The sequence below is a fragment of the Erinaceus europaeus genome, chromosome 21 (genome assembly GCF_950295315.1).
Source record: "Erinaceus europaeus chromosome 21, mEriEur2.1, whole genome shotgun sequence".
Taxonomy (NCBI): Eukaryota; Metazoa; Chordata; class Mammalia; order Eulipotyphla; family Erinaceidae; genus Erinaceus; species Erinaceus europaeus.
The window spans coordinates 2,477,737-2,500,315 of NC_080182.1; the positions used below are offsets into that span (position 1 = coordinate 2,477,737).

The 22,579-nt window shown below is 52.4% G+C and overlaps 2 protein-coding genes across 3 annotated transcripts in view; one reads left to right on the top strand and one right to left on the bottom strand.

Annotated features, from left to right (window-relative positions):
- The window catches only part of CFAP100 (cilia and flagella associated protein 100), a 33,600-nt gene extending 20,427 nt beyond the window's left edge, over positions 1-13,173 (top strand). For both annotated transcript variants that reach the window (XM_060180252.1, XM_060180253.1), the window contains exons 6-17: positions 1,224-1,291; positions 1,378-1,541; positions 1,734-1,814; positions 2,582-2,748; positions 2,867-2,983; positions 3,062-3,173; positions 5,252-5,303; positions 5,385-5,536; positions 9,962-10,097; positions 11,082-11,287; positions 12,092-12,185; positions 12,909-13,173. In XM_060180252.1, the coding sequence (XP_060036235.1) occupies positions 1,224-1,291; positions 1,378-1,541; positions 1,734-1,814; positions 2,582-2,748; positions 2,867-2,983; positions 3,062-3,173; positions 5,252-5,303; positions 5,385-5,536; positions 9,962-10,097; positions 11,082-11,287; positions 12,092-12,185; positions 12,909-13,022 (1,463 nt within the window). In that variant the 3' untranslated portion in view covers positions 13,023-13,173. The remainder of the gene's footprint in view (positions 1-1,223; positions 1,292-1,377; positions 1,542-1,733; positions 1,815-2,581; positions 2,749-2,866; positions 2,984-3,061; positions 3,174-5,251; positions 5,304-5,384; positions 5,537-9,961; positions 10,098-11,081; positions 11,288-12,091; positions 12,186-12,908) is intronic.
- Positions 13,174-14,138: 965 nt separating this feature from the next.
- ZXDC (ZXD family zinc finger C) overlaps positions 14,139-22,579 on the bottom strand; it is a 48,033-nt gene continuing 39,592 nt past the window's right edge. Inside the window, exons 9-11 of the mRNA XM_060180256.1 lie at positions 17,607-17,779; positions 16,477-16,581; positions 14,139-15,634 (exon numbers count right to left, since the gene is read on the bottom strand). Of these exons, the coding sequence (XP_060036239.1) occupies positions 15,548-15,634; positions 16,477-16,581; positions 17,607-17,779 (365 nt within the window). The 3' untranslated portion in view covers positions 14,139-15,547. The remainder of the gene's footprint in view (positions 15,635-16,476; positions 16,582-17,606; positions 17,780-22,579) is intronic.

Sequence of the window (22,579 nt, forward strand, 5' to 3'; positions counted from 1 at the left end):
CACAGTCCCTCAGAGTCAGGGGAGTAGAAGCTGGAATCTCTAACAGCACAGTTGGTGCGCTGAGGGTGACTGGAAGCATAAAGGGGCCCCATGCCTCTTCCCCCACCTTATGCCTGGAGCTGGTCATCTGGGGGTAGGATGCTTTGACATTGTGTGTGCCAAGCTGGGGTGGAAGGGGAGGTGCAGTGGGTTTGGAGTCTCGGACTCCATTCCCTCCTAAGTCTTGGGAGGCTGGCCCCAGTGAGTTTGCACACAGGACTGGTCAGTGTCCCAGCTCTGGCTCCCCATGAGGAGCTCGGTGGCCCTGAAAACAGGTGATGGTGAGGACAGCTGTCCTGGGAGGAGTGGACAAAGACAACCAAAGCATCACTCTGGTATCTGCAGCGGCAGGGATCAAACCCAGCTCCTCAGGCTTGAGACTCCAACACGTTATCCACTGTGCCTCCTCTCCTAGGCCTGTCCTGACCTCTGCCAAGTTCTCGACAGGCATCTGGACTTAGAACAGGGTCCCTGCACCACACCAGCTCCTCTGCAAAGGGAGCATCTGAGGCCTCAAGGACCACGTTTGCAGGGTTTCCCACATTCCCAAGGCTCTCTCAGAATTCAGGGGACCATCTCTAGATCTTACTCAAGAAAGGGAAGAGGCTCCCATGGCCTCTGATCCCAATTCCAGAGCTTTTCTGTTCACATTCTACAAGATCGACTAGATAGATGTCTGTCTACTTGGGCTTCCTCCTGCCTGGCTGAGTCCTGGCAGTGTAGACTTCACTGTTGCCCAGGCTGGGCTCTGAGGGCTCTGAGGGCTCTGGGGGCTGGGGGGAGCCTCCCAGAGAGGAGAGCCCAGTGAGTGCCTGGCTGTGCTCACCATCCCCACCCAGGGTCTGGCCAATAGGCCTCTGGCTGCTGAGTCCTGCTAGGCCAACTTTCTAGGGCAGGGGTGTCATTCCAGGAGTAAGGGGCATTGCAGCAAGAGGCTCTCCAGTTAGACAGGGGTTGGGGGGAGTGGGGCACTGCCTACTGGACCCGTCTCCAGCCTCGCAGGCTGTAACTTAGCAGCTGGGCCTTTTCTCCCTTTGTTAACGGCAGAGCTGGAGCCCGGGTCCCTGCACTACCTCAGGGGCAGCCGGCCGACTTCCCTCTTAGTTGCTTGTCCTTCCAGCGGGGACTGGGCCTCTTGGCCCCTGTCCACCCCTGTCCCAGATGTCTCCCTCCTGCCCTTGCAGAAAAGAAGTCGGAGACCGACAACATCAACAACTACATCAACCAGAAGCGGCAGAAGTTCCTCCTGCAGGTAGGCCTGCTGCCACTCCTGGGGCGCCCCTGGGAGGGCAGCCCACGGTCCCTGGAGGAACGTAATTCCCACGCGGTGGCCCCCAGTACTCCCTGGACATGAAGCTGAATGAGATCCAGCGGCTGGAGAGGCTGGCCAAGCAGGAGGAGACAGAGCTGCAGCGGGCAGAGAGAAGCCTGGAGAAGGACACGGCCCTGTTTGACGAGTTCCTCCGTGAGAATGACCGCAGCTCTGTGCAGGCGCTCAGAGTGTGAGCGCAGTTGGTGGGGAGGGGGGGGCAGTGTGCCTAGTGCTGGGGGCTCATGCAGCCCACACTGCCTGCCCCTCACCACCCCAACTCTGACCGGGCCCCTGGCGACTCCCTACCCCCCTCAGCCAGCCTGACAGCCACGTGGGCTGCGCCCCTGACAGTCTTCCCTTGGTGCCCTGCCCCTACCCCCAGGGCTGAGAAGGAGACCAAAGCCAAGATGGAGAAGATCAATGAGATTCGTGAGCTGACCACCCAGATCATGAACATCAAGAGGTGAGGACAGGCTGAGGAGACAGCCCAGTGGTTCTGCAAAAGGACTCCTCCGCCTTAGGCTCAGAGGTCCCAAGTTCCATCCTCAGCACCATCAGAAGTCAGAGCTGAGCAGCGGTCTGGTGTTCCACCCCCCAAGATAAAATAATTATAAATCTTTTCAAAAGACACTTTGAAAAAAAGTGAGGGTACAGGGGGCTGAGCACTAGGCTTTGTCAACATTCGCATATTTATTATTTATATTCCTGGCACTGGGAAAAACATGTTTTGTTTGTTTGTTTTTACCACTCCAGCCTGCTTTTTCATTCTGCCAGAGAAAGAGGGTTAGGAGAGGGGAGAGACACCACAGCACCAGAACTTCCTCTGGTGCCAGAGCTTCTCTGTGTGGGGCCGGGTCTCCAGCCTAAACTGTGCACATGGCACGGCAGGCCGCAGACCCGGCGGCTCTCTCCAGCCACAGGGCCTCATCACTTGGCTTCTGAAACTATAATGTCCCGGGGCCCCCAAAGCCCTTGTTGTCACTATTTTTTTCAGGCTTACATCTTTTCAGCCACACCACTAGGAGGTGGGGGCCCATGTGGCCACAGCACTGGTCTTCACCCTGAGAGAGACAGTCAGCTGCAGAGGGCAGTCCCTCTGGGAGGAGGACTTGCAGCCTGGGGCTCCCTACCAGGAAAGCAGGGAGCCCCAGGCCCAAGAGGCCACCCCAGCTGGAGGGACCTCCCGACAGGCAGCAAAACCCAACCTGCACATCCCCTTCCTGGGTCTAGTGATATCTCCAAATTTGAAGAGAAGCTGCTTCACTACAAGCACTACAAGGACTTTCTGTACAAGCTGTCGCCCAAAGAGTGGGTGGAAGAAAGGGAGCAGAGGAGCCGGGCTCTCAAGAAGGCCAAGGGAGCCAGCAAGGAGCAGAAGGAGAGCGTCACGGAGAAAGGTAGCTGAGATGAGGGAGAGCGCCCCTCTGCTGATGCCGCCTGTGGCTGCTTTCAGCCCCCTGGACGGGGCAACCAAGGGGCCCAAGTCAGCGGGCTGACGCCTCCTTCCCCACACAGCGGAGCAGAAGCACGTGGAGGTATCCCAAGTGTCCCCAAGCACTCGGCGGAGCCAACTAGTGGCCCCTTTCTTGAATCCTGTAGGATCAGATCTCAAGTGCAGGACAAACCTGAGAGGTATGTGGCTGCCCCAGGCTTGAGGGGGCCCCCCGCCTCAGGCAGGATTGGCCTGATGCTGGCCTCTGCACCCCCCAGAGCTGTGCAGCCCAAGTAAGACCCTGCGGTCAGTGGTGGGCCAGGTCCTAAGCAGCAGCCACAGCAGCCGCGCCAGTCAGCCCACCGTGCTCAGCAAGCTGGACGTCAAAGGGTGCGTGGGTCTGGGGGGCCTTGTGGGGGGGGGGAGGTTGTGCTCTCCCCAAGCTCCAAGCCAGGACATGCAGGTCAGGCTCAGGGTGAGGGTGACAGTGAGAGCTGTCTAACTTATGCCCAGAAACCAAGATCTCCCTGTCCCTGTCCCTGTCCCTGCCTCCCTCTCTTATTTAAAAAGGTGAGGGCTGGGTTGTGATACACCCAGTGAAATGCACATAGTACTAAGAGCAAGGGCCTGTGCAAGTACTTGGGTTCAAGCCCCTCCTGCTCCCCACCTGCTGGGGGGCCGTGTCACAAGCCATAAAGCAGGTCTATAGGTATCTTATCTTTCTCTCCCACTTCTCTCTGCCTTAAAAATGAAAAATTAGAAAAAATTAACACCAGGAGCCATTTAAAGAAAAAAAAAAGTAAAGGTTTTGGCTGTGCACTTGGTTAATTGCACAGTTAGCATGCGTAAGGACCTGGGTTCAAGCCCTTGGCCCCCACCTGCAGGGGGAAAGCTTCTTGAGTGGTGAAGCAGAGCTGTAGGTCTCTCTCTGTCTCTCTCCCTCCCTTTCTACCTCCTCCTGCCCTCTCAGTTCCTTTATCTCTGTCCAATAAATTAAAAAAGCAAAAACATTTAATGGTTATGAACAGCAATAACATTAAAATGGTTTGGGAATGTCAACACACAATTTTAAAAAAAGGTATAGGAAGCCTCTCCCATCTCCAAGGTTTAGTACAGTTGTAGTTCATATTTCTACATTTCTTCAGTTTTCTTCTTCAGATTTGATAACTGATGTATAATGTCTTCTCCCAAATATGTGCCCTGAACCTTTTCGGTGAAATCATTTTCTCCATCAGAATTATCACTTACTTCTTCTTCCACACAACATGAGGAAGTTCCTCAACACTCTTGGGTGGTTTCCTTAAGCAGTAGCAATTCATTTTCTTCTTTTAAAAAATATTTCCTTTTGTTGCTCTTGTTTTATTGTTGTAGTGATTGTTGTTGTTGTTACTGATGATGTCGTTGTTGGATAGGGCAGAGAGAAGTGGAGGGGGGGAAGATAGAGACGGGGAGAGAAAGACACCTGCAGACCGGCTTCACTGCTTGTGAAGCAACTCCCCTGGAGGTGGGGATCTGGGGCTAGAACCGGGATCCCTTACACCGGTCCTTGAGCTTTGCGCCACGTGCCCTTAACCCACTGCATTACTGCCCAACTCCCCGTTTTCTTTTCTTATTGCCACCAAGGCTATCACTGGGGCTCAGTGTCTGTCTGCACTGCAAATCTACCACTCCTGGCAGCCAACCATTTTCTCCTTTTTTTTTTTTTTTTTTGTTTTTTGTTAATTTCCTTCTCTTATTTGATGGGACAGAGAGAAATTGAGAGGGGAGGAAAAAGAGGGAGAGAGAGACCTGCAGCACTGCTTCACACCTTGTGAAGCTTCCCCCCTGCAGGTGGGGACTGGGGACTTGAACCCAGATCTTTGTGCACTATAATGTCTGCATTTAACTGGTTGTGCCATCACCTGCCCCCTCGTCAAAGTGTCTTCTAAACAGAGGTGTTACTCCGTCTGGCTCAACAGCATGAAGTGGCATGGCACTGTGCAGATGCTAACAGGAACCAGGGGGGCGAGGGCAGTGGGTGGGAGTCAGGATGGGCGCACATGACCTGCCCCAGATACAGCTTCGGAGGCTACGAGAAACTAGAAGTTATCATTTCAAGAGTTGAGTGGTCAGGAGTATCACACAACAGTTCAAAATGGGGACCTCAAGGCCAGGTGTCAGGGTGGAAGATACCCCAGCTGGTCGCATGCATGTCCTGTTGTATCTGAGCCCCAGCCCCATGTGGTAGCACCCTGGACAGCACCGGGGGAGCTCCATGGTCTCCTCTCTGAAAAATAATGAATTGGGCTAGGGAAGCCACTTTGTGGCACTAGGTGTATATGAGGTTCTAGGCTCACCACTCTGCCTCAGAAAGAATGGCAGGTGGGGAGGGGAAGCCCCACTAGTGGGAGCTGGATATGCAAAAGCCCTGGGGCAGGCGCCCAGAGAGGCAGAGATAGCTGACATAACAGAAGTTGCAATCTACACAGGTCCAGCTCCGTGCAACCCCCACCGGAGGAGCCGGAGAGCGACGACGACGAGGTTTGAGTGGGAGCGCTCTGGGCCGGGGCTGGGGTGCCGGGTCCCTGCATGTCTGCCGCCGCACACCCACTCTGGTTGCAGAAGCCGGAGTTGTACTTCACGGAGCCTCAGCAGCTCCTGGACGTCTTCATGAAGCTGGAAGAGCAAAACCTCTCGCTGATCCAGAACACACAGGAGATGGAGGAGACTCTGGACGAGCTGAACTTCTCTCTGAAAAATGCCCAGCTCCGAATGTAGGTCTTGAAATCACGCCTGGAGATGGGGTGTGGAGAGGGGGTGTCTGTGGAAGTGTGTGTGTGTGTGTGTGTGTGTGTGTCTGTGTGTGTGTGTGTGGTTTTTGCTGGTCTGGCTTCGCGGGCAGGAGACAGAGACGACCAGAGACTCATGGCTGAGCTGAGAACGCAGTTCAATCTTTATTTAGCGTGGATGCAGTCCAACAAACTAATCACAACACAATTCAGTCCTCCATCTCTCTCCTCCAGCAGAGTCGGGAACAAAGGAAATACGAACGCTAGGGGGCGGGGAGAAGCTCGAACCAGCGATGACTAAACCAAATGTTCCAGAGGTGGGGGGTGGGGTGGGGAGAGACCAAACCAATATCCTGGAGGCAGGGGGTGCCCAGCCAACAGTGGACGTGCAAACAGAACACAAAGCAAGCAACACAAGCGAACCCAATGTGATGATAAAAACAGAAGGCCTCACAGGCAGAATCTAGAAGCAGACCAACGTGTGTGTGTGTGTGTGTGTGTGTGTGTGTGTGTGCGTGTGTGTGTGTGTGTGTATGGGGGCTATTCCAGCACTGGGTACAAGGTCACAGCCCACATGGGCTGTGCTGAGAACAATACCAGCAGTCAGTTGTCCAAGGGGACAGTAACCTGGAGTCAATCCAAGGACAAGGAGAGGAAGTGACAGGGGAAAGGAGGGCTCCTGGAGGGGGAGAATGCCAGAAGCCTGTGGAGAAGGACCACAAGAGCAGACCACAGAGAATGCCAGGAGCCTGTGGAGAAGGACCACAAGAGCCTGTGGAGAAGGACCACAAGAGCAGACCACAAGACCAGTCTGCAGGGAGGGCTCACAGCCACCACCAGCACTACCAGTGGCAGGGTCAGTAAGAGCCAGATCATAAGACAGGGACAGCAAACAAAAGCAGGTCTCTGTAAAGAAAGCTGTGTTGCCTTCAGAGCATCATTCTTCTCTATAGGGTGAGGAGAATCTGCAGCTTCTGCTGCTGCATTTCATCATGGGAAAACACATACCATGAAATCTACCACTTTATTTTTTTTTACTTTTATTTTAAATTATTCACTATTATTTATTATTAGATAGAGACAGAAATTGAGAGGGGAGGGGGAGATAGAGAAGTAAAGAGAGATACCTGTAGCCCCATTTCATCACTGGTGAAGTTTTCCCCCTGCAGTTGGGGACCAGGGGCTTGAACCTGGGTCCCTGCACACTGTAATGTGAATGCTTAACCAGGTGTACCACCGCCTGGTCCCTTTTATTATTATTATTTATTGTCTCTAGAGTTATCACTGGGCCTTGGTGCCTGCATGACAACCACTGCTCCTGGTGGCCACTTTTTTTCTTTATAAGACAGAAATTGAGAGGGGATAGGGAGATAGAGGGGGAGAGAGAGGTATCTGTAGTACTTGCTTCACTACTCATGAAGCTTCCTCCCCTACAGGTGGGGAGTGGGGGCTCAAAGCCTGGTCTTTGTGCATGATAATTCCCATGTGCTTAACCCAATGTGCCATTGCCCTTTCTCCACTTTCACTGTTTTTTTCACCACCTGGGAACCTTGGAGCCTCTGGCATGGGAGTCATTTTGCATAACCATGATGCTGTCTCCTCAGCCCCACTTTAACTATTGTAAAATGTTATGTACTCAACTTATGAATGAGAGAGGGAGGAAAAGGAGAAACAGAGAACTTTGTCTGCACCTCTATGGTCAGCAGTCAGTCACGGGAGCTCTTGTCTCCCAGAAAATCCATAGGTTTCCTCACCCTCTTGTTCCTCAGATTCAAGTTGAAGAAACCAGGTGATGTTTCCAGCAGTAAACTGTTCTTTTGAGTGTGAACTGCCCAGGGATCTTCTTAAAAGGAAGCCTGTGGGGGCCGGGCAGTAGTGCAATGGGTTAAACACACACGGTGCAAGGCGCAAGGACCAACACAAGGATCTGGGTTCAAGCCTCCAGCCCACCACCTGCAGGGGTGTCACTTTACAAGTAGTGAAGCAGATCTGCAGGTGTCTCTCTCTCTCCCTGTCTTCCCTACCCCTTTCAATTTCTCTCTGTTCTATCCAACAACAGCAGCAATAATAACAAAGGCAACAAAAATAGGGAAAAAATGCCCTCCAGGAGCAGTGGATTCATAGTGCAGGCACTGAACCCCAGAGATGACCCTGGAGGCAGAAAAAAAAATTAAAAATAAAAAAAAGGAGGAGGAGGAGGAGAAGAATTAGAAGACTGTGACTCTGCAGTTCTGGAGTGAAGCCCTGACTCTGCACTTGGGGCAAACATACAGGCGACGCACACGCTGGTCTAAGGACCGGAGCTGAGCAGTGAAGCCCTGACTCTGCACTTGGGGCAAACATACAGGCGACGCACACGCTGGTCTAAGGACCGGAGCTGAGCAGTGAAGCCCTGACTCTGCACTTGGGGCAAACATACAGGCGATGCACACACTGGTCTAAGGACCGGAGCTGAGCAGTGAGTCCCTTGTGCCTTTGTTTCCTCTCAGTTGACAGTAGGGCTCAGCTTACGGACAAAAAATTGTGACTTCCTTCCTTCAAACTTTAAGGAGAAAAAGCAGGAGAACGGATATTATTTTATCTAACTATTCAGAGAAGAAGTAGGAAAAAAACCATATGCACAGGCCCACCCGTGTTTGAGGCCCTGCTCCCCACTGGTAGGTTCTTAAGTGGTGAAGCAGGTCTGCAGGTGTCTCTCTTTCTCTGTCTCTATTTCTCCCTCCTCTCTCTCAATTTCTCTCTGTCCTATCAACTATAATAAAGAAAGAAAAGGGAAAAAAAAAAAAAAGGAAAAAAATGGCCGCTGGAAGCAGTGCATACACAGTGCTGGCATCAAGCACCAATGACCCCTGGTGGCAATGAAAGAAAGGGAGAAAGGGAGAAAAAGAAAGAAGAAAGAGAACAAGAGAAAGGGGGAAGGGAGGAAGGAAAGGAGGAAAGAGAAGGTAGGCAGAAAGGAAAATGAAAAGTCACCCCACCACAGGCTCCCTAGAACTAAGACAGCGAAGATGAAGATGAAGATGAAGCAGCGCTGTGCCGGCTGCCAGCCAGTCACACAACAGTCCAGGCGGACACAGCAAGGGGAGATGCCAGAAGGCAGGCTACAGTCAGACTCAAGTATCCTCTAAGAGAAGAGCCACTGTTGCTGCCGCCTGTGCCCTGCAGTAGGCGCAGGCTCAGATGGGAGTCAGGCCTGGCGCCGTTATAACAGGTAGCACAGCTGTCACCCCAAGTGATTTGCACTTGCCCCAAAGCAGTAGCAGGAGGGCTGTGGGAGGCAGGCCTGTGAGCTGCCTGTGGCCTCTGGAGGACACCCATAGCAGAGCTGGGGGTGCAGCTTGCACCCCAAGTGTGATGGGGCAATGCCTGTGGCATTTTACTTGAGACCAAGACACTGTCAACAGTTTCAACCAACAGATCAAAGAGCCATGGAGTGAGTCATTGTTGGGGACCCCTCTGGGCCTCCTGGGCACTGGTGGCCAAGGGCTCGAGTTGTCCAGGATGAGATCCAGCTGCCGTGCCGGTCGAGTCTGGCTGGTTAGCCCCAAGCTGCGAGGGTGTGTACAGCGACTGTGAAAGTGTTTTGCTGCTGTCTTCAGATTTCATTTCAAAGTTGATCTCTATCATTCCAGCTGTCAACATCCTCCCAAGGAAGTAAAAAAATCCATCGTCACAAAACTTTGTGAATGTTCATAGTGGCGTCATGATCATGAGCCAAGAATCAGCCCAGCGGCATCTGAATGGACCGACAAGACGTAGTCGATAGTCTTAGACGGGAACGTTATTCAGTCATAAAGGGGAGTGAGGTTCTGACACCTGCCGCAGACAGATGTGCTTGCAAACAATGGCCCGAGTGAAAGGCAGACACCAAGGCCATGGGTTACAGGCTGAGATGTCTGTGAAACGCCCAGGAGTCATAAAGCAGGGGGAATGGGGAGTAGAGAATAAATAAGTACCAGTTGTAGGGTACTGACCATGCTCCCAAATTCAGTGACACTGCTGGTTATGCAATCCCGTGACTAGACTGGAAAGCTAAACTAACAAGACTCCTACAGTTTACAAATTATGACTCAATAAAAATGCCCTCTTTTCCTTTCTAGATTTTATTAAGGTAGAAATTGAGAGAGGAGGAGAGACAGGGAGAGAAAGATGAAACACCTATAGGCCTGCTTCACCACCCGTGAAGCGTACTCCCTGCAGGTGGGGAGCAGGGGCTCAAATCTGGGGCCCTGTGCTTGGTGACAGGTGCACTTAAGTTGATTGTTTAAAAAAAAAAATCACTACTGCATCTCACCAGCATGGCTGACTCCTGGACACATGGCGCTTAGCACTCGTGGTCCTGCGGGCCTTGGACAGTAGTGGGGACGGCCAGGCTTGGGGAGGTTATGTGCCCGCTGCTCTCTCCTCCAGGGACAGGGAGATCAACCAGCTGAAGCAATGGATCACCACACTGATCATGTCCATCGCCAAGGAGGAGGAGGCCGCTGCCGAGCTGGAGCTCAAGGCCCGTGTCTTCCACTTTGGCGAGTACAAGGGTGCCCAGGAGGTAGGACAGGTGCCCTAGGCCACTGTGGGATGGGGCAGTCCAGGGGCACTTGCTGAGAGGAGGCCCCATGCTGGGAGCTGTCTGTGGACCCTTACGCCTTCCGGGCTCTGAGCAGACCCATCTACGTGTGCCTTGAGGTCATTCAGTTGTCCAAGGCACTTCTTCTATCCTTTGTTTTTTGCATTCAGCAAGTATGTCTGCTTCTGAAGCACATATGCTGTGTCCGGAAGGTGACCCTGCTGAGATCAATTACAGTTTTGTCTTGTCCCCAGGCCAGGCTGGGAGGGGACAGAAGGCCCGAGGTGTCCTGGGCATAGGAGGTGGGACTTGATACACACCCTTGACTGCGGGCCTGAGGCCCACTGTATGGATGTGCTTGTCTAGTTTTTTTTCTGAGACTTGTTGAGGACCTACTGTGTGCCGGGCACTGGACCAGGCACACGGGATGCTATGGGGGGCAGCTGATGTGTCCCTGATGGGCTTCACCGGGGCAGGCTGGCCCCACACCAGGCCTGCTCTGCCCACTGCCCATCATTTAAATCTTTATCCCGCCCTGTGCAACAGAGGTATGAGCTGCTTTATGAATGTCACAACAGGCCCAGGGGAGCTCAGAGTCCACTTCCTCTGCAGAAAGCCGGGCAGCTGGTGTGCTGCTCCCGGCCTCCGGCTCTGAAAGCCAAGGGGAAGCCCATACTCAGAGATCACCAGCCCAGGGCCACAAGGGAAGTAGGCCACAGGCCGTGGTCCTGTGAGGAGCTCAGGTCAGTGCAGGCAGGGCTCCCTGGAGGAGCAGCAGGGCACATGGGGGCAGTGAGAGGAGGGGCCCGGGCATCAGCCTCCCTGGGCAGCTTTCAGGATTCGTGCTGTCGCTGAGACAGGTCAGGTGGTCAAGCTCTGTCTCCGAGCAGGGCTCTGGGTCCGGCAGGCTAGCAGCAGGGCAGGCGCCAGCCCGCACCCCCCGCTGGAGGCCTGCCCACCTCACAGGACAAGCTGCTGGACAGTCTGAACCGCAAGGTGCTAACCGTGTACCAGAACTGCATCGGCAGCCATCAGGAGTCCAACCTGGGCACCGTGCAGATGCTGACTATCATTGAACACCAGCTGGATGAGCTGCTCGAGAACCTGGAGCGCCTGCCCCAGTTCAAGATCGAGGAGGCCGAGAGGGCCAAGGAGAAGGAGCGGCGCATGAGGTGAGCGTGGGTCCCAGGTGGTCCCTGCCTCCGAGAGCTCCCCTGCTGCTCCATGCTCTGAGACAGAAGCTGGGGGTCTAGGGGGCCCAAGAGAAAGCATCAGCCCAGCCCCAGGGAGGGAGAAGATGAGAAGGCAGGGAGCCTGGAGAAAAGCTGAGCCTCGGCCTGGGGAAAAGAGAGAAGCAAAGGCACAGCCAGAGGCCACGAGGCAAGGCCGGTGCTCAGTGGTGGGCACTAGGGACAGCTGGCAGTGTCAGAACTTGGGGCCGCGGAGACACTTTGAGTGACAGGCGAGTTCTGGGGTCCTTGGCTCCTCTAACCCCTGGGCTGTTCACTCCTGTGTGGGACCCTGAGACAACAGCCCTCTCTCTGTCCCACCCGTGAATATGGGGGCTCTGCCTGTACCCTTCACCTTGCTCCAAGCAGGCCCTGGGCCAAGGCTTGATGAGCAGAAGCACAGGAGGCAGGACTGCTGACTGCTGGGGGCTGGGGCCACATGGCTGACAGTGGGGAAGCTGTGGACACGAGGACAACTGACCACACGGAGCACCAAGCTGGGACCCCGGGGAGGAGGAGGAAGAGGAGGAGGAAGGGGCGTGATGAGCTTGTGTGGGGAGGGAACTTGGCCGCCGCTTCCCCAGGCCCCTCTGGGACCCCGGGGAGGAGGAGGAGGAGGAGGAGGAGGAGGAGGAGGAGGAGGAGGAGGAGGAGGAAGGGGCGTGATGAGCTTGTGTGGGGAGGGAACTTGGCCGCCGCTTCCCCAGGCCCCTCTGGTCTTCCTCATCTCTCGTCGCTGTCACTCAGACTCCGGGAGGAGAAGGCCCAGATGCAGAAGCTGTTGCAAGAGGAGCGGCTACAGCGGGCACAGGCCCGGGCCCAGGCTGAGATCAAGAAGAAGGTAGGCAGGGTGGCCTGCAGTCACTGCTGGGCCCAGGTCCTGAGGTGGGGCACTGGGGAGGGGAGGGGGGTGCTGAGGGACTCAGACTTTGGCAGGAGACGGGCCATCAGAGCATAGCCAGGGACGGCCTCCCAAGCCTGGGCCTGCTTTCCCAGCTGCCCTCCCTCCTAAACAAGCACCCTAACTCAGTGACTAGCCTAGCCCTCACCTGCCCAGGTGTGGGCCCCCAGAGTGGGCACCAGCAGCCCAGCCCTGCTGGGACCCACCACTCCATCACACTCCAGCCAGACAGATGTAGGCCACATTCATCCCATCACTGAGGCCTCCTGACACAGGGCTCCCAGGCCTTGGCCCCACAGTGAATGGATTGGAGCTTCTATCTGCCTTCTTCCCTGGCAATGGGGAGTGGGAGGGGTGGGCACCCCCCCACAGTAGGCCCGAGTCTGAGCACAGCCCCCAGGGCCAAACGAGGCTGGTGGTCTTGCCCCTGTATAGACCAGCACTTTCCACACTGTCACGAGGGCCTGGGGGACATTGCAAGGTCTCCCCTATGACCCCACATCAAAAGCCATTGGTTTACCTGTTTGGCCCAGTATTTCCCCCAGTTCTTGGCTGCCAGCTGACCAGGAGCTGTGTGTGTGTGGGGGAAGGAGTCCAGGGGCCTCCAGTCCCCTGGCATGTTCAGCCATGTTCAGGGGAGCTCAGAGTCCATTTCCTCTACAGAAAGGTAGGCGGCTGGTATGCCGCTCCCGGCCTCCAACTTCGAAAGCCAAGGGGGAGCCCATAACCGAACTGATAGACAAGGAGAAGGAGGAGCAGCTGTTCTTTTTCACTTAGTCCTGGCAGCCGCGGGCCTGGTCCACGGCAAAGATGGCAGCAGGAAGCAGACAGGCCGGAGCAGGCCCCACAGCCCACACTGTGGCCCTCGCATCTCCTGCTGTACACTTCCTGACTTGTGTAAAATAAATTCGGCTTCTCTTTTCCTCTCTCTCTGGTGTCCTGAAGGCCTGTTTTTTTTTTTTTCTTAAATTTATTTATTTCCTTTTGTTGCCCTTGTTGTTGTAGTTACTGTTGTCGTCGTTGTTGGATAGGACAGAGAGAAATGGAGAGAGGAGGGGAAGACAGAGAGGGGGAGAGAAAGACAGACACCTGCAGACCTGCTTCACCGCCTGTGAAGCGACTCCCCTGCAGGTGGGGAGCCGGGGGCTCGAACCGGGATCCTTACGCCGGTCCTTGTGCTTTGCGCCACGTGCACTTAACCCACTGCGCCACCACTCAACTCCCCTGAAGGCCTGTTTAAGGAAGGAGCCAGGTGCCGCTTTAGTCACTGAATCCTAAGCAAGTGCTTGAGAGGAAGAGCCTGTCTTGGTTATCACCTAAAACAGCTGCTTTGAGAGACAAAAGCTGGGTCCACAGTAGGCTCTGGGATGGCAGTAACCTCAACACAAAGCTCAGAAAGTAGCCAGTAGAATAATCGCATAGACCTTAAGCATATCCGTTTTGGTGAGGAGTCTGCTTAGTTGTTTCTAGGTTTTTTTTTTTTAGTTTCTTTCTTTCTTTCTTTCTTTCTTTCTTTCTTTCTCTCTCTCTTTCTCTCTTTCTTTCTTTCTTTCTTTCTTTCTATTTACTTATGAGAAAGATAGGAGGAGACAGAAAGAACCAGACTCACTCTGGCACATGTGCTGCCGGGGATCAAACTCAGGACCTCATGGTTGAGAGTCCAAAGCTTTACCACTGTCCCACCTCCCGGACCACTATTTCTCCTATTTTTTAACGGGATTGCTTGTTTTGTTTTTACTGAGCTTGTGAATTCTTTTAATATCTTTTTTTATTATCCCAACTGTCCAACAGCTGGGCAAAGAAAGAGACAAGTGCTCAGACCGCAGTGAGGGATGGCAGTAGGGATGTCTTTGACACTATCCACACGGGCCCCTGAATCAAGCCAGGTGAACCTTTGGTGTAGACAGAAAAACTTTTATTCATTTGCACTAGAAGTGAGGCCCATCACCAACAGGAATCCCAGTGCCCAGAAAACTGACAGCCCATATCAATCACCTTGTGGTGGGCGCTCGCTGAAGGACACGAGGGCCACCAGAGGAGCACCCCTGTATCCTTGACCATCTACCACTGTCCTCCCAGGAGGAGAGGATCCCTACAGAGGTCGGAGGGCACTGGATGACCCGACAGCCCAGGCGTCAGGTACTCAAGTTCAACCACTGAACTTCAGTCTGGGATGCAGCAGAGTTTGAAGGGGAAAGAACCATTTTCAAAGGGCCCTGAATGCCTCCAAGTGGAGAGGCACCTGGGGCAGACAGTAGCTCACACACAGAGAGATACCCCCTGCTTCCCCAGTGAAGACAGGGGTCATTCCCAAAAACCAGCAAGCAAAAAACTCAAGTGATAAAGGGACACAGGACAAGCAGGATCTGAGTGACTCTAAGTCTGAATAAACAAACACACGTGGCAGAAGGCAACAAGGAAAAAGGTTCTGTGGGTGGCCCTGTGCTCAAGTCTGCTAGGTCATAAACAGATAAATGTGTGCCAGCTGTCAACTCCTCTTCTCCAAGACAGGACCTGGTGTGCAAAGTACACGGTGACCCCAGAGAGGCCCACGTTCAGCCTCGACCACAGACACACACTGGTACTAATCTCAAGCCTCGCTCACAGGGCCCAGGACTTGGCTTTATGAGCCGCTGCTTGACTATTCTTTAATGTTAAGGCAGACTTTAGAAAAAAGATTCACTAAGTTTTAACTCTCCCATCCCCAAACTATGAGCTCTCAAGGCTGGTCAATGCAGAGGGCTGGCTGAGTGGGCTCCCTCACTGTACGCCAGCACTGTCCTCGCACATCCCTGGCCCCTGGCCCGCCAGAACATGGACTCGAATGTGTGTCTCACCTAGACGGCAGGACCATTTATGCCTGTTAAGTGTGGCCAAACCAACCCAACTATAAACGGCGCCTGAGGCGCTGGAAAACAGTTGGCTGCACAGCCTTCGGGATCTTTCTCAGGTAAAATGCACAAACGCAAAGACAGAAAGACCCTCACCTGGTTTCATCTCAGACCCATCATTTCTGCTCAGGCTCCACCCCAGTACTGCTTTGGAAACTCCAAAACCCCTGGCTCAGGTCACAGTGGACAAGCAGGGAAGAGGGGCGCCTCACCCAGGCAGCTTCCACAAGGCAGCTTCACATGGTCCAGCCATAAACTGCTTCCTAATAACAGATGAGCAAAAACATCTGACCAACGTCCCTCAAAGTCTCTGCACGATGACTCTGACCTTCTGAGCAGAGCCACAGGGGATCAGGCCCAGGCCAGGACGACAACACACTGGAGTCCCGAGGAACACGGAGGCAGGTGGTATCACTGCAGGTCCCTCAGGTTGATGGTGCTCCCTGTGCACGGGCTGTCCTGGCTCCCAGCTGCCCCTTCGGCTGCAGGAAACACCTCCTGTGACAGAAAGCAGAGCAGTGAGAGGAGAACAGCATGCTGCGCAGGAGGCAGGCTACTGGGCAAGGAAGTGGCCCAGCTGTCGAGCCTGGCACTGAGGATGCTCTGCTTTCCAACCCCAGCAGCTGAAGCAAACTGAGAACTCCTTGCTGTTGGAGCAGGGCTTTGAGCTTGCTCACTCGTTCCCTCTTGTTAAAAAGACAAAGCCAACTGGGCTGGGGAGATTACTCAGTGGCAGCATGTATGCCTTGCCTCTGCAAAGCCCTCAGTTCATCAGCCACTAGGCACCAGGTGCTGCTGCTTTTTCCTAACTAAAAAGGACTTGTTTTCCCCTTAAATTAAATCTATGTCTCCAGAAGACAGACAGACAGATACAAAGTACAGACAAGAACTATACTACACTGTAGGCCACCTTGTTTTTGACTGCCCTGCCCCCAACTTCCTGTCATCAGGCAGCTGTCTGTGTCACTGGTGGAGGGCTGGCACACAGTCACTCAGCTAATCTGGTAACCCCACTAGAAGCAGCATTCTAGCTGCTTAGAGCTGCGGTGACAGTGAACATCTTCTGGTTAATGATTTGCACGCTACTCGGCTTCTTTAGGATCAGCACTTTGGGTGGGAATGTCAGGCAGAGGGAGATTTGGATGAGGTCTCCTGGACATGTCACCAGGCTGCCCTCCTATGTCCCCACCCCAGAAGTCAGTCCCCAGCAAGCCTCATACCAGCATTCCAGTCAACAGTGACTTCTGACAGAAAGAAACCTGTTGAACAGCTCTGCCCTGGCCTCAGAAGCCAGGAGCATGGTTAAGTCTTACTAACAAAGAGCTGTATGGTGTGCAGACCTGGAGAACGTAGACAGGCAAGTCGACAGCAGCATACAGGGGGTGGAAGGTGGACGGTTGTGGGTTCAAGGCCAACGGCAAGACTCCTTCACCAGAGGGGTCCTCCTGGGGAGGCAATGGAGCTCGGCTCATTAAGCTGCCCTGGTAACATTCTCAACGCTGCCCCCAGAGCCACGCCCACTATCATCCCACTGGCATCAGCCATACCCAACCTGGGTCCCAGGCCACCTACCTGGCTGCTCCTTCCTCCAGGCCTCTCCCCCTACCTCCAGGCCTCTCCCCCTAACCTACTGGACCTGCGGTGTTCAGAAGCAGAGGAGCCTGTGTCCCTTCCTGGCTCTGTAGGCCATTCTAGACTCTGGCAGGGTGGCACCTGTCCCCAAGTGCCCTCAGGGTCTCTCCCAACAACCTCCCAGACCTTTTTAAGGGGCCCAGTCCCAGCCCTGGTCAAACTGAAATGGATCAGAACCGACTATGGGTCTCCCCATAGGAGGAGGGCTGACAGGCGCTGTGTCATCTAGTTCAGAAAAGAGACACTCAAGCACGTCAGCCAGCTTCCATCTGCACATCCTGCCCCTGGACATCATCCCAGCACTCGTGCCTGTCTCAGCCTCCAGAACCAAAAGCCAGGTTACTGCCTCAAAGCCTACATACCCACTTTTGTCAATAATAATACAGTAAGGCGCCCCTCTTCCCAACTGCTGCAGGAAGCATACTGTGGCTGGGAGGCAGTACAGCAGGCGAAGTGCTGACTCGCAGCAGGTGAGTCCAATCCCTGGCATCAGAGTGACGCTCTGGTTTTGGTGTTCCTCCTTTTAAACAAATCAAACCAGGGCACTACTCAGCTCTGACTTACGGTACAGGGGATGGAACCTGGGACTCCTGGAGCCTCAGGTGTGACAGTTTCTTTGCACAGCCATCATGCTCTCTACCCTCCGCCCTCTCTATTAACTAATACAGTGGTGGTGTGTGAGGATAAGGACATACAGGTGAGAGCGGAGCTGGGGCAGCTGGAGTGTGTTGGAATGGGAGGAAGCCGGGCTCACAGAAAGATTGTTTAGGCTGGAAAGAAGACCTTGGGGTTAAGAAGCAGGGGCTGCCCACAGCTTTTCCAGCCGGTCAGCTCTTACCTGCAGTAACTGGATCTGGAAGCACTGCACCCCAGGTGCCAGAGCTGGCCCCGGCATATCTCCGCTGGGTACCGCCAGGTTCCCACACAGCCAACTGCTCTGCCTGGCGTGGGTGTGAGGAGCAGGGCTGGCTTTGCTGTCTTTTGCTTTTCTCTGGGTTGACCCTGAGGCTCCTAAAACCAAACAGAAACAAAAACAGACACATGTAATGTCCTGTGTGCTGCTTCGCTGCTGCCCTCACTGAGGCCACCCTCGGGGGAAAGGGCCTCCCATCAGTCATCCTGCACAGCCCTTTCGCCTGAGAATAACTGGGCCGTGCAAGGGAGGGTCACAGGTGAAAGAGAATTCTGATGAGAAGGCCTGGCAGACTGGTCACACCTGTTATCTGGAGTGATCATACCAAGCCGTTTCTTCTGCCCCAACTCCAAGCCCTCCTGGCTTGCAAGAGGTTCCCGGAGAACCATGGGGCACACCGACCCTCCCAGGCATCAGGACAGCAGGAAGGAAGGAAGGAAGGAAGGAAGGAAGGCAGGCAGGCAGGCAGGCAGGCAGGCAGAGAGTCACTGCGTCCCACCCCAGACCTTGGCCAAGTGCTAGGTGAGTCCTTCAGGTTGTTTCTGCCTGTTTCCTTTCCAAAAGCCATCACTTCATGGGTTGTATAAAAGCATATTTTAAAATTATTAAAGGGCAGGGCTGGGCTATGGCACACCTGATTGAGTAAACAGTTACCATGCTCAAGGACCCAGGTTAAAGCCTCCAGTCCCCACTTGTAGGGATAAACTTCAACAGTGGTGAAGCAGATCTGCAGGTCTTTCTCTTCTTCTGTCTCCCCTCTCAACTTCTGTCTAATCAAATAAAAATAAATAATATTGAAAATTAAAAAAAAAATACCAAGGGGCCAAGTAGTGATGCACTTGTTTGAGCACACATTATAATGTGTAAGGATCTGGGTTCAAGCCCCCAGCCGCTACCTGCAGAGAGGAAGCTTTATGAGTGAGGAAACAGTGCTGCAGGTCTCTCCCCCCAGTCTCCTCATCCCCCCTCAATTTCTGTCTCTATAAAATATAAAAATATATATTAAAAATTTCAAAAAATAAATAAAATAAATTAAGTGAAAGGAAAAGGGAAAAACCCACCAGCACCCAGCAGTGATTTCTCTGGCACTTCTGTGGTGCAGGAGAGGTAGGGACCCTCAGACATAGCCTCAAGTCGGGGCTACAGTCAAGACCAAATCCTGACTCTGCCACCAGGTTCAAATCCTAGTTCCACCACTGATAGCACCTGAACTTGTCAGGCAGCTTAATAAGCCCCAAGACTCAGCATTCTCTCCCTGTCAAATGGGAAGAGTGACATGCTCACTGCAAAACTTGGAGAGGATAAGTAAGCACGTTTAAGAGTTTAAAATCATGACCCGAGAGGCAGTGTAATGGAAGAGTGTGAATTTTGTTCCTGGAAAATGAAGGTACCACAACAATTTTTAGTACTACAAAGCCAATCTGTCAGTCAGAGTTCAGGGCGCCAGTATGCCGGGCTAGCTTCGCAGAGGGAGACAGACGACCAGGCTTTGGCAGAGAAGCAGTATTTCTTTATTCACGAGCGAACGGTTCAAAAAACTAATCAAATCTAATCACAACCCAATTCTGTCCTGCTTCTCTCTCCTCCGGCGGAAGAGTCAGGAACCAAGGAAGTATGTCGGACAGGGGGCGGGGAGAAGGAAGAAACGCCAACTAGCAAGGACTAAACCAAAATCTCCCGGAGGCAGGAGGAGTGAGACCCAACCAGTGTGACAGAATGACCATGTAAATAGACCGCAACGTCAAGCAACGTAACAGAAGGGCTCCCAGAAGCAGAACCAGAAGCCGACCAACACCAATCAAAGCAGTCATCCAACACATCCCAGACTTTGATCATTATGAAACAAGAAGGTATACCTGTATTGAAAATGCATCCCAAAGAAGGTCTGACTGGGGAGCCAGGCAGTTGTGCACTGGGTTGGGAGCACATGGTGTGGACCCGTGCAAGGATCCCAGTTCAAGCCCCCTGGCTCCCCACTTGTAGGGGGTCACTTCCACTGGTGAAGCAGGTCTACATGGGTCTACGGGTGTCTATCTTTCTCTCCCTCTCTAAATTTCTCTCTGTCTTGTCCAGCAGCAACAACAGCAGCAGTTAACAACCACAGCAACAACAGAAACAATGATGGAAAAAGGATGGATTCATAGTGCAGGCACCAAGCCCCAGCGATAAGCCTGGAGGCAATGAAAAAAGAACAAAAATTTAAAAAAGGTCCATGTGTTGAAAGGTGGGCGGTAGCGCAGCGGGTTAAGTGCACGTGGCGCAAAGCGCAAGGACCGGCTTGAGGATCCTGGTTCGAGCCCCCATCTCCCCACCTGCAGGGGAGTCACTTAACAGGTGGTGAAGCAGGTCTGCAGGCGTCTCCCTCCCCCTCTGTCTTCCCCTCCTCTCTCCATTTCTCTCTGTCCTATCCAACAATGACAACAATAATAACTACAACAACAATAAAAAACAAGGGCAACAAAAGAGAATATATATATATATATATATATATATATATATATTTTTTTTTTTTTAAAAAAAGGTCTGTGTGTTTGATCTCCAGATGGTTCATGGGTCCACAGACAAGTGTTATTTAACAACGGATCAGACATGCTCAGTGTCTAGCAGTGAGAAAATGTGTGGTCAGGCAGCGGCACACCCATTACAGTGCATGTTAGCATGTGCAAGGACCCAGGTTCAAGTTCCAGTCCTCACCTGCAGGGGAAACTTCACGAGTGGTGGAGCAGTGCTGCAGGTGTTTCTTTTTCTCTTGCCCTTTCCTCTCTCCATTTCTCTCTGCCTAAGAAAGAAGGGGGGAAAAAAAAGCTACCAGGAATGGTTGTGCTGGCACCGATTTCCAATGACAACTCTGGTAGCAAAAAAAAAAAAAAAAAAAAACCCACAATTTTTAAGAAGTTTTACTGTGATGTTTAAGTAAGCTGCCTATGTATTTTAACCAGTATTTCAGGGATGAAGGAGACAGCATAATAGTTATGCAAAAGACTCTCATGCCTAAGGCTCCAAGGTCCCAGGTTTAATTCCCCATCCCAGCACCATAAGTGCTCTAAGTAAATAAACAAACATGATTTCACCATGGCAATGCCACTTCTCTATTCATTCACAGCAGAGGAAACCCAATGTTGGGCCTCAAAGCCCAAGCAGCTTGGCCAGTCTTTAGGGGAAAGATCAGTTGTGGTCAACTTACTGCTAATAGAAGGTATGACTTCATCTTCAACTCAAATAAACACATCAAGACACACCACACTTCAGGGCTGTTGTAAAAACCAGTGTCAGATCAGTTAAGGCAGGCATCAAATTTCTCTCTAGGCTACCTTTAAGAGCAGGTAATAATTATTTATGTCTAATATCTACTAGCTATATTTTTCCCACACTGGCACTTTGCTGAGACTTTGGGCCTCTACAGTTTCACTATTCCTGGCAGACTCCTTCATTTCCCCCCCATGTGGAGAGAGAGCAACATTCACAGCATGGCTCCACCACTTGTGAAGCTTCCTCTCTGTACAAGACTCTCATGTGGAGGCTGGGGAACTAAACCCAGGGCCTCACACATGGCAAAGTGCGAGCTACCTCCCAGCCCCATTTATTATCTAGTTTTATAACATAAACACCAGATAAATCACAGTCATTTCCTATTATTGGTTCAGTGTTGTGTGAATTACAAATATCTGTGGAACAAGAGATACGAGCAAAGGCTAATAACCCTTCATTAAGTGTAAGCCTGTATGTACGTTACTCAACTATGCGGAAACTCCGGAAAAAATCAAGTGTAGAGTCAGAAATAATGTCACTGATTTTAAAATGCTCAACAAATCAATATTACACTTAGTGAAAGAATACCGAATGCTAAAGAACTAGTTAGTAATTAGAATAAGGCTGTATTTTTGTTATAGGAAATAAAAGCATTAACTTTATAACAGGAAATAAAATGAATTATGACTAGAATATTTCAAGGCAAGTCATGAACTAGCAGTCATGTGAGCACACAATCTACAAGAAACCACACACATTTTCTTTCATGGTCTGTATATTTAAAAAAATTATTTATTAAAAAACAGAGAAATTGAGAAGGGAGGGGAGACAGGAAGGGAAAGAGAGATCTAAAGAGAGCTCTGCCTCACCACTAGTGAAGCTTTCTCCCTGCAGGCTGGGATCAGGGGCTTAAATCTGGGATCACTCTAATGTGTGCGCTTAACCAGGTGTGCCATTACCTGGCCTTCTGTATGTTTAGTTCTGTGTCTGGAAGTTGAGTAGGCCTGCAGACACCAGAGTTACAGCGCCTCTAACTCACCACACTGTCACTAGGAGGGTTTCTTCCCAGCATCTCAACATTCACCCAATGAGGAGGCTGACATTCTTCTCAACACGGGAGAAAGGCAAGCAGGCCACTCCACACTGGGCAACCACTTGGAGAATTAAAGTCAATGTTCTCACAGTATAAACTGCACGACGTTTCTGAAGGGCTCTTGGTACTCTGGAAGACTGTCGTGTTTCGCAAACATGCCTGGATGATGCACCACTGGGGGGGATCTGACTGACCTGAATGGGAAGCAGAACCGGAGGGCCTGCTGAGCTCCTGGACCCACAGACACCTGCTTAGCAGTTCTGCTTTAGGGAAGATTAGCACATCACAAGCAGAAAGCTGAGACCTTGACAGCTGTTTGTGCCTGCCTCCCTTTGCAAAGTCTCATGTGCCCAAAGGATAAGGGATGGGAGAGGACACCAACACACACCTGCAGGGATGGGCCAGGGGAAGGCGACCTGACATTCCTCGGTGTTCACCTGGAAGAGCCACTGGGGTAGGGTGCTTTGCTATCTGGTGATGATAGGATGTTTAAAGTGGCAAAGATTAAAACCTGGAAGCAACCCAGGTGCCCAACAACAGACGCATGGCTGAGCAA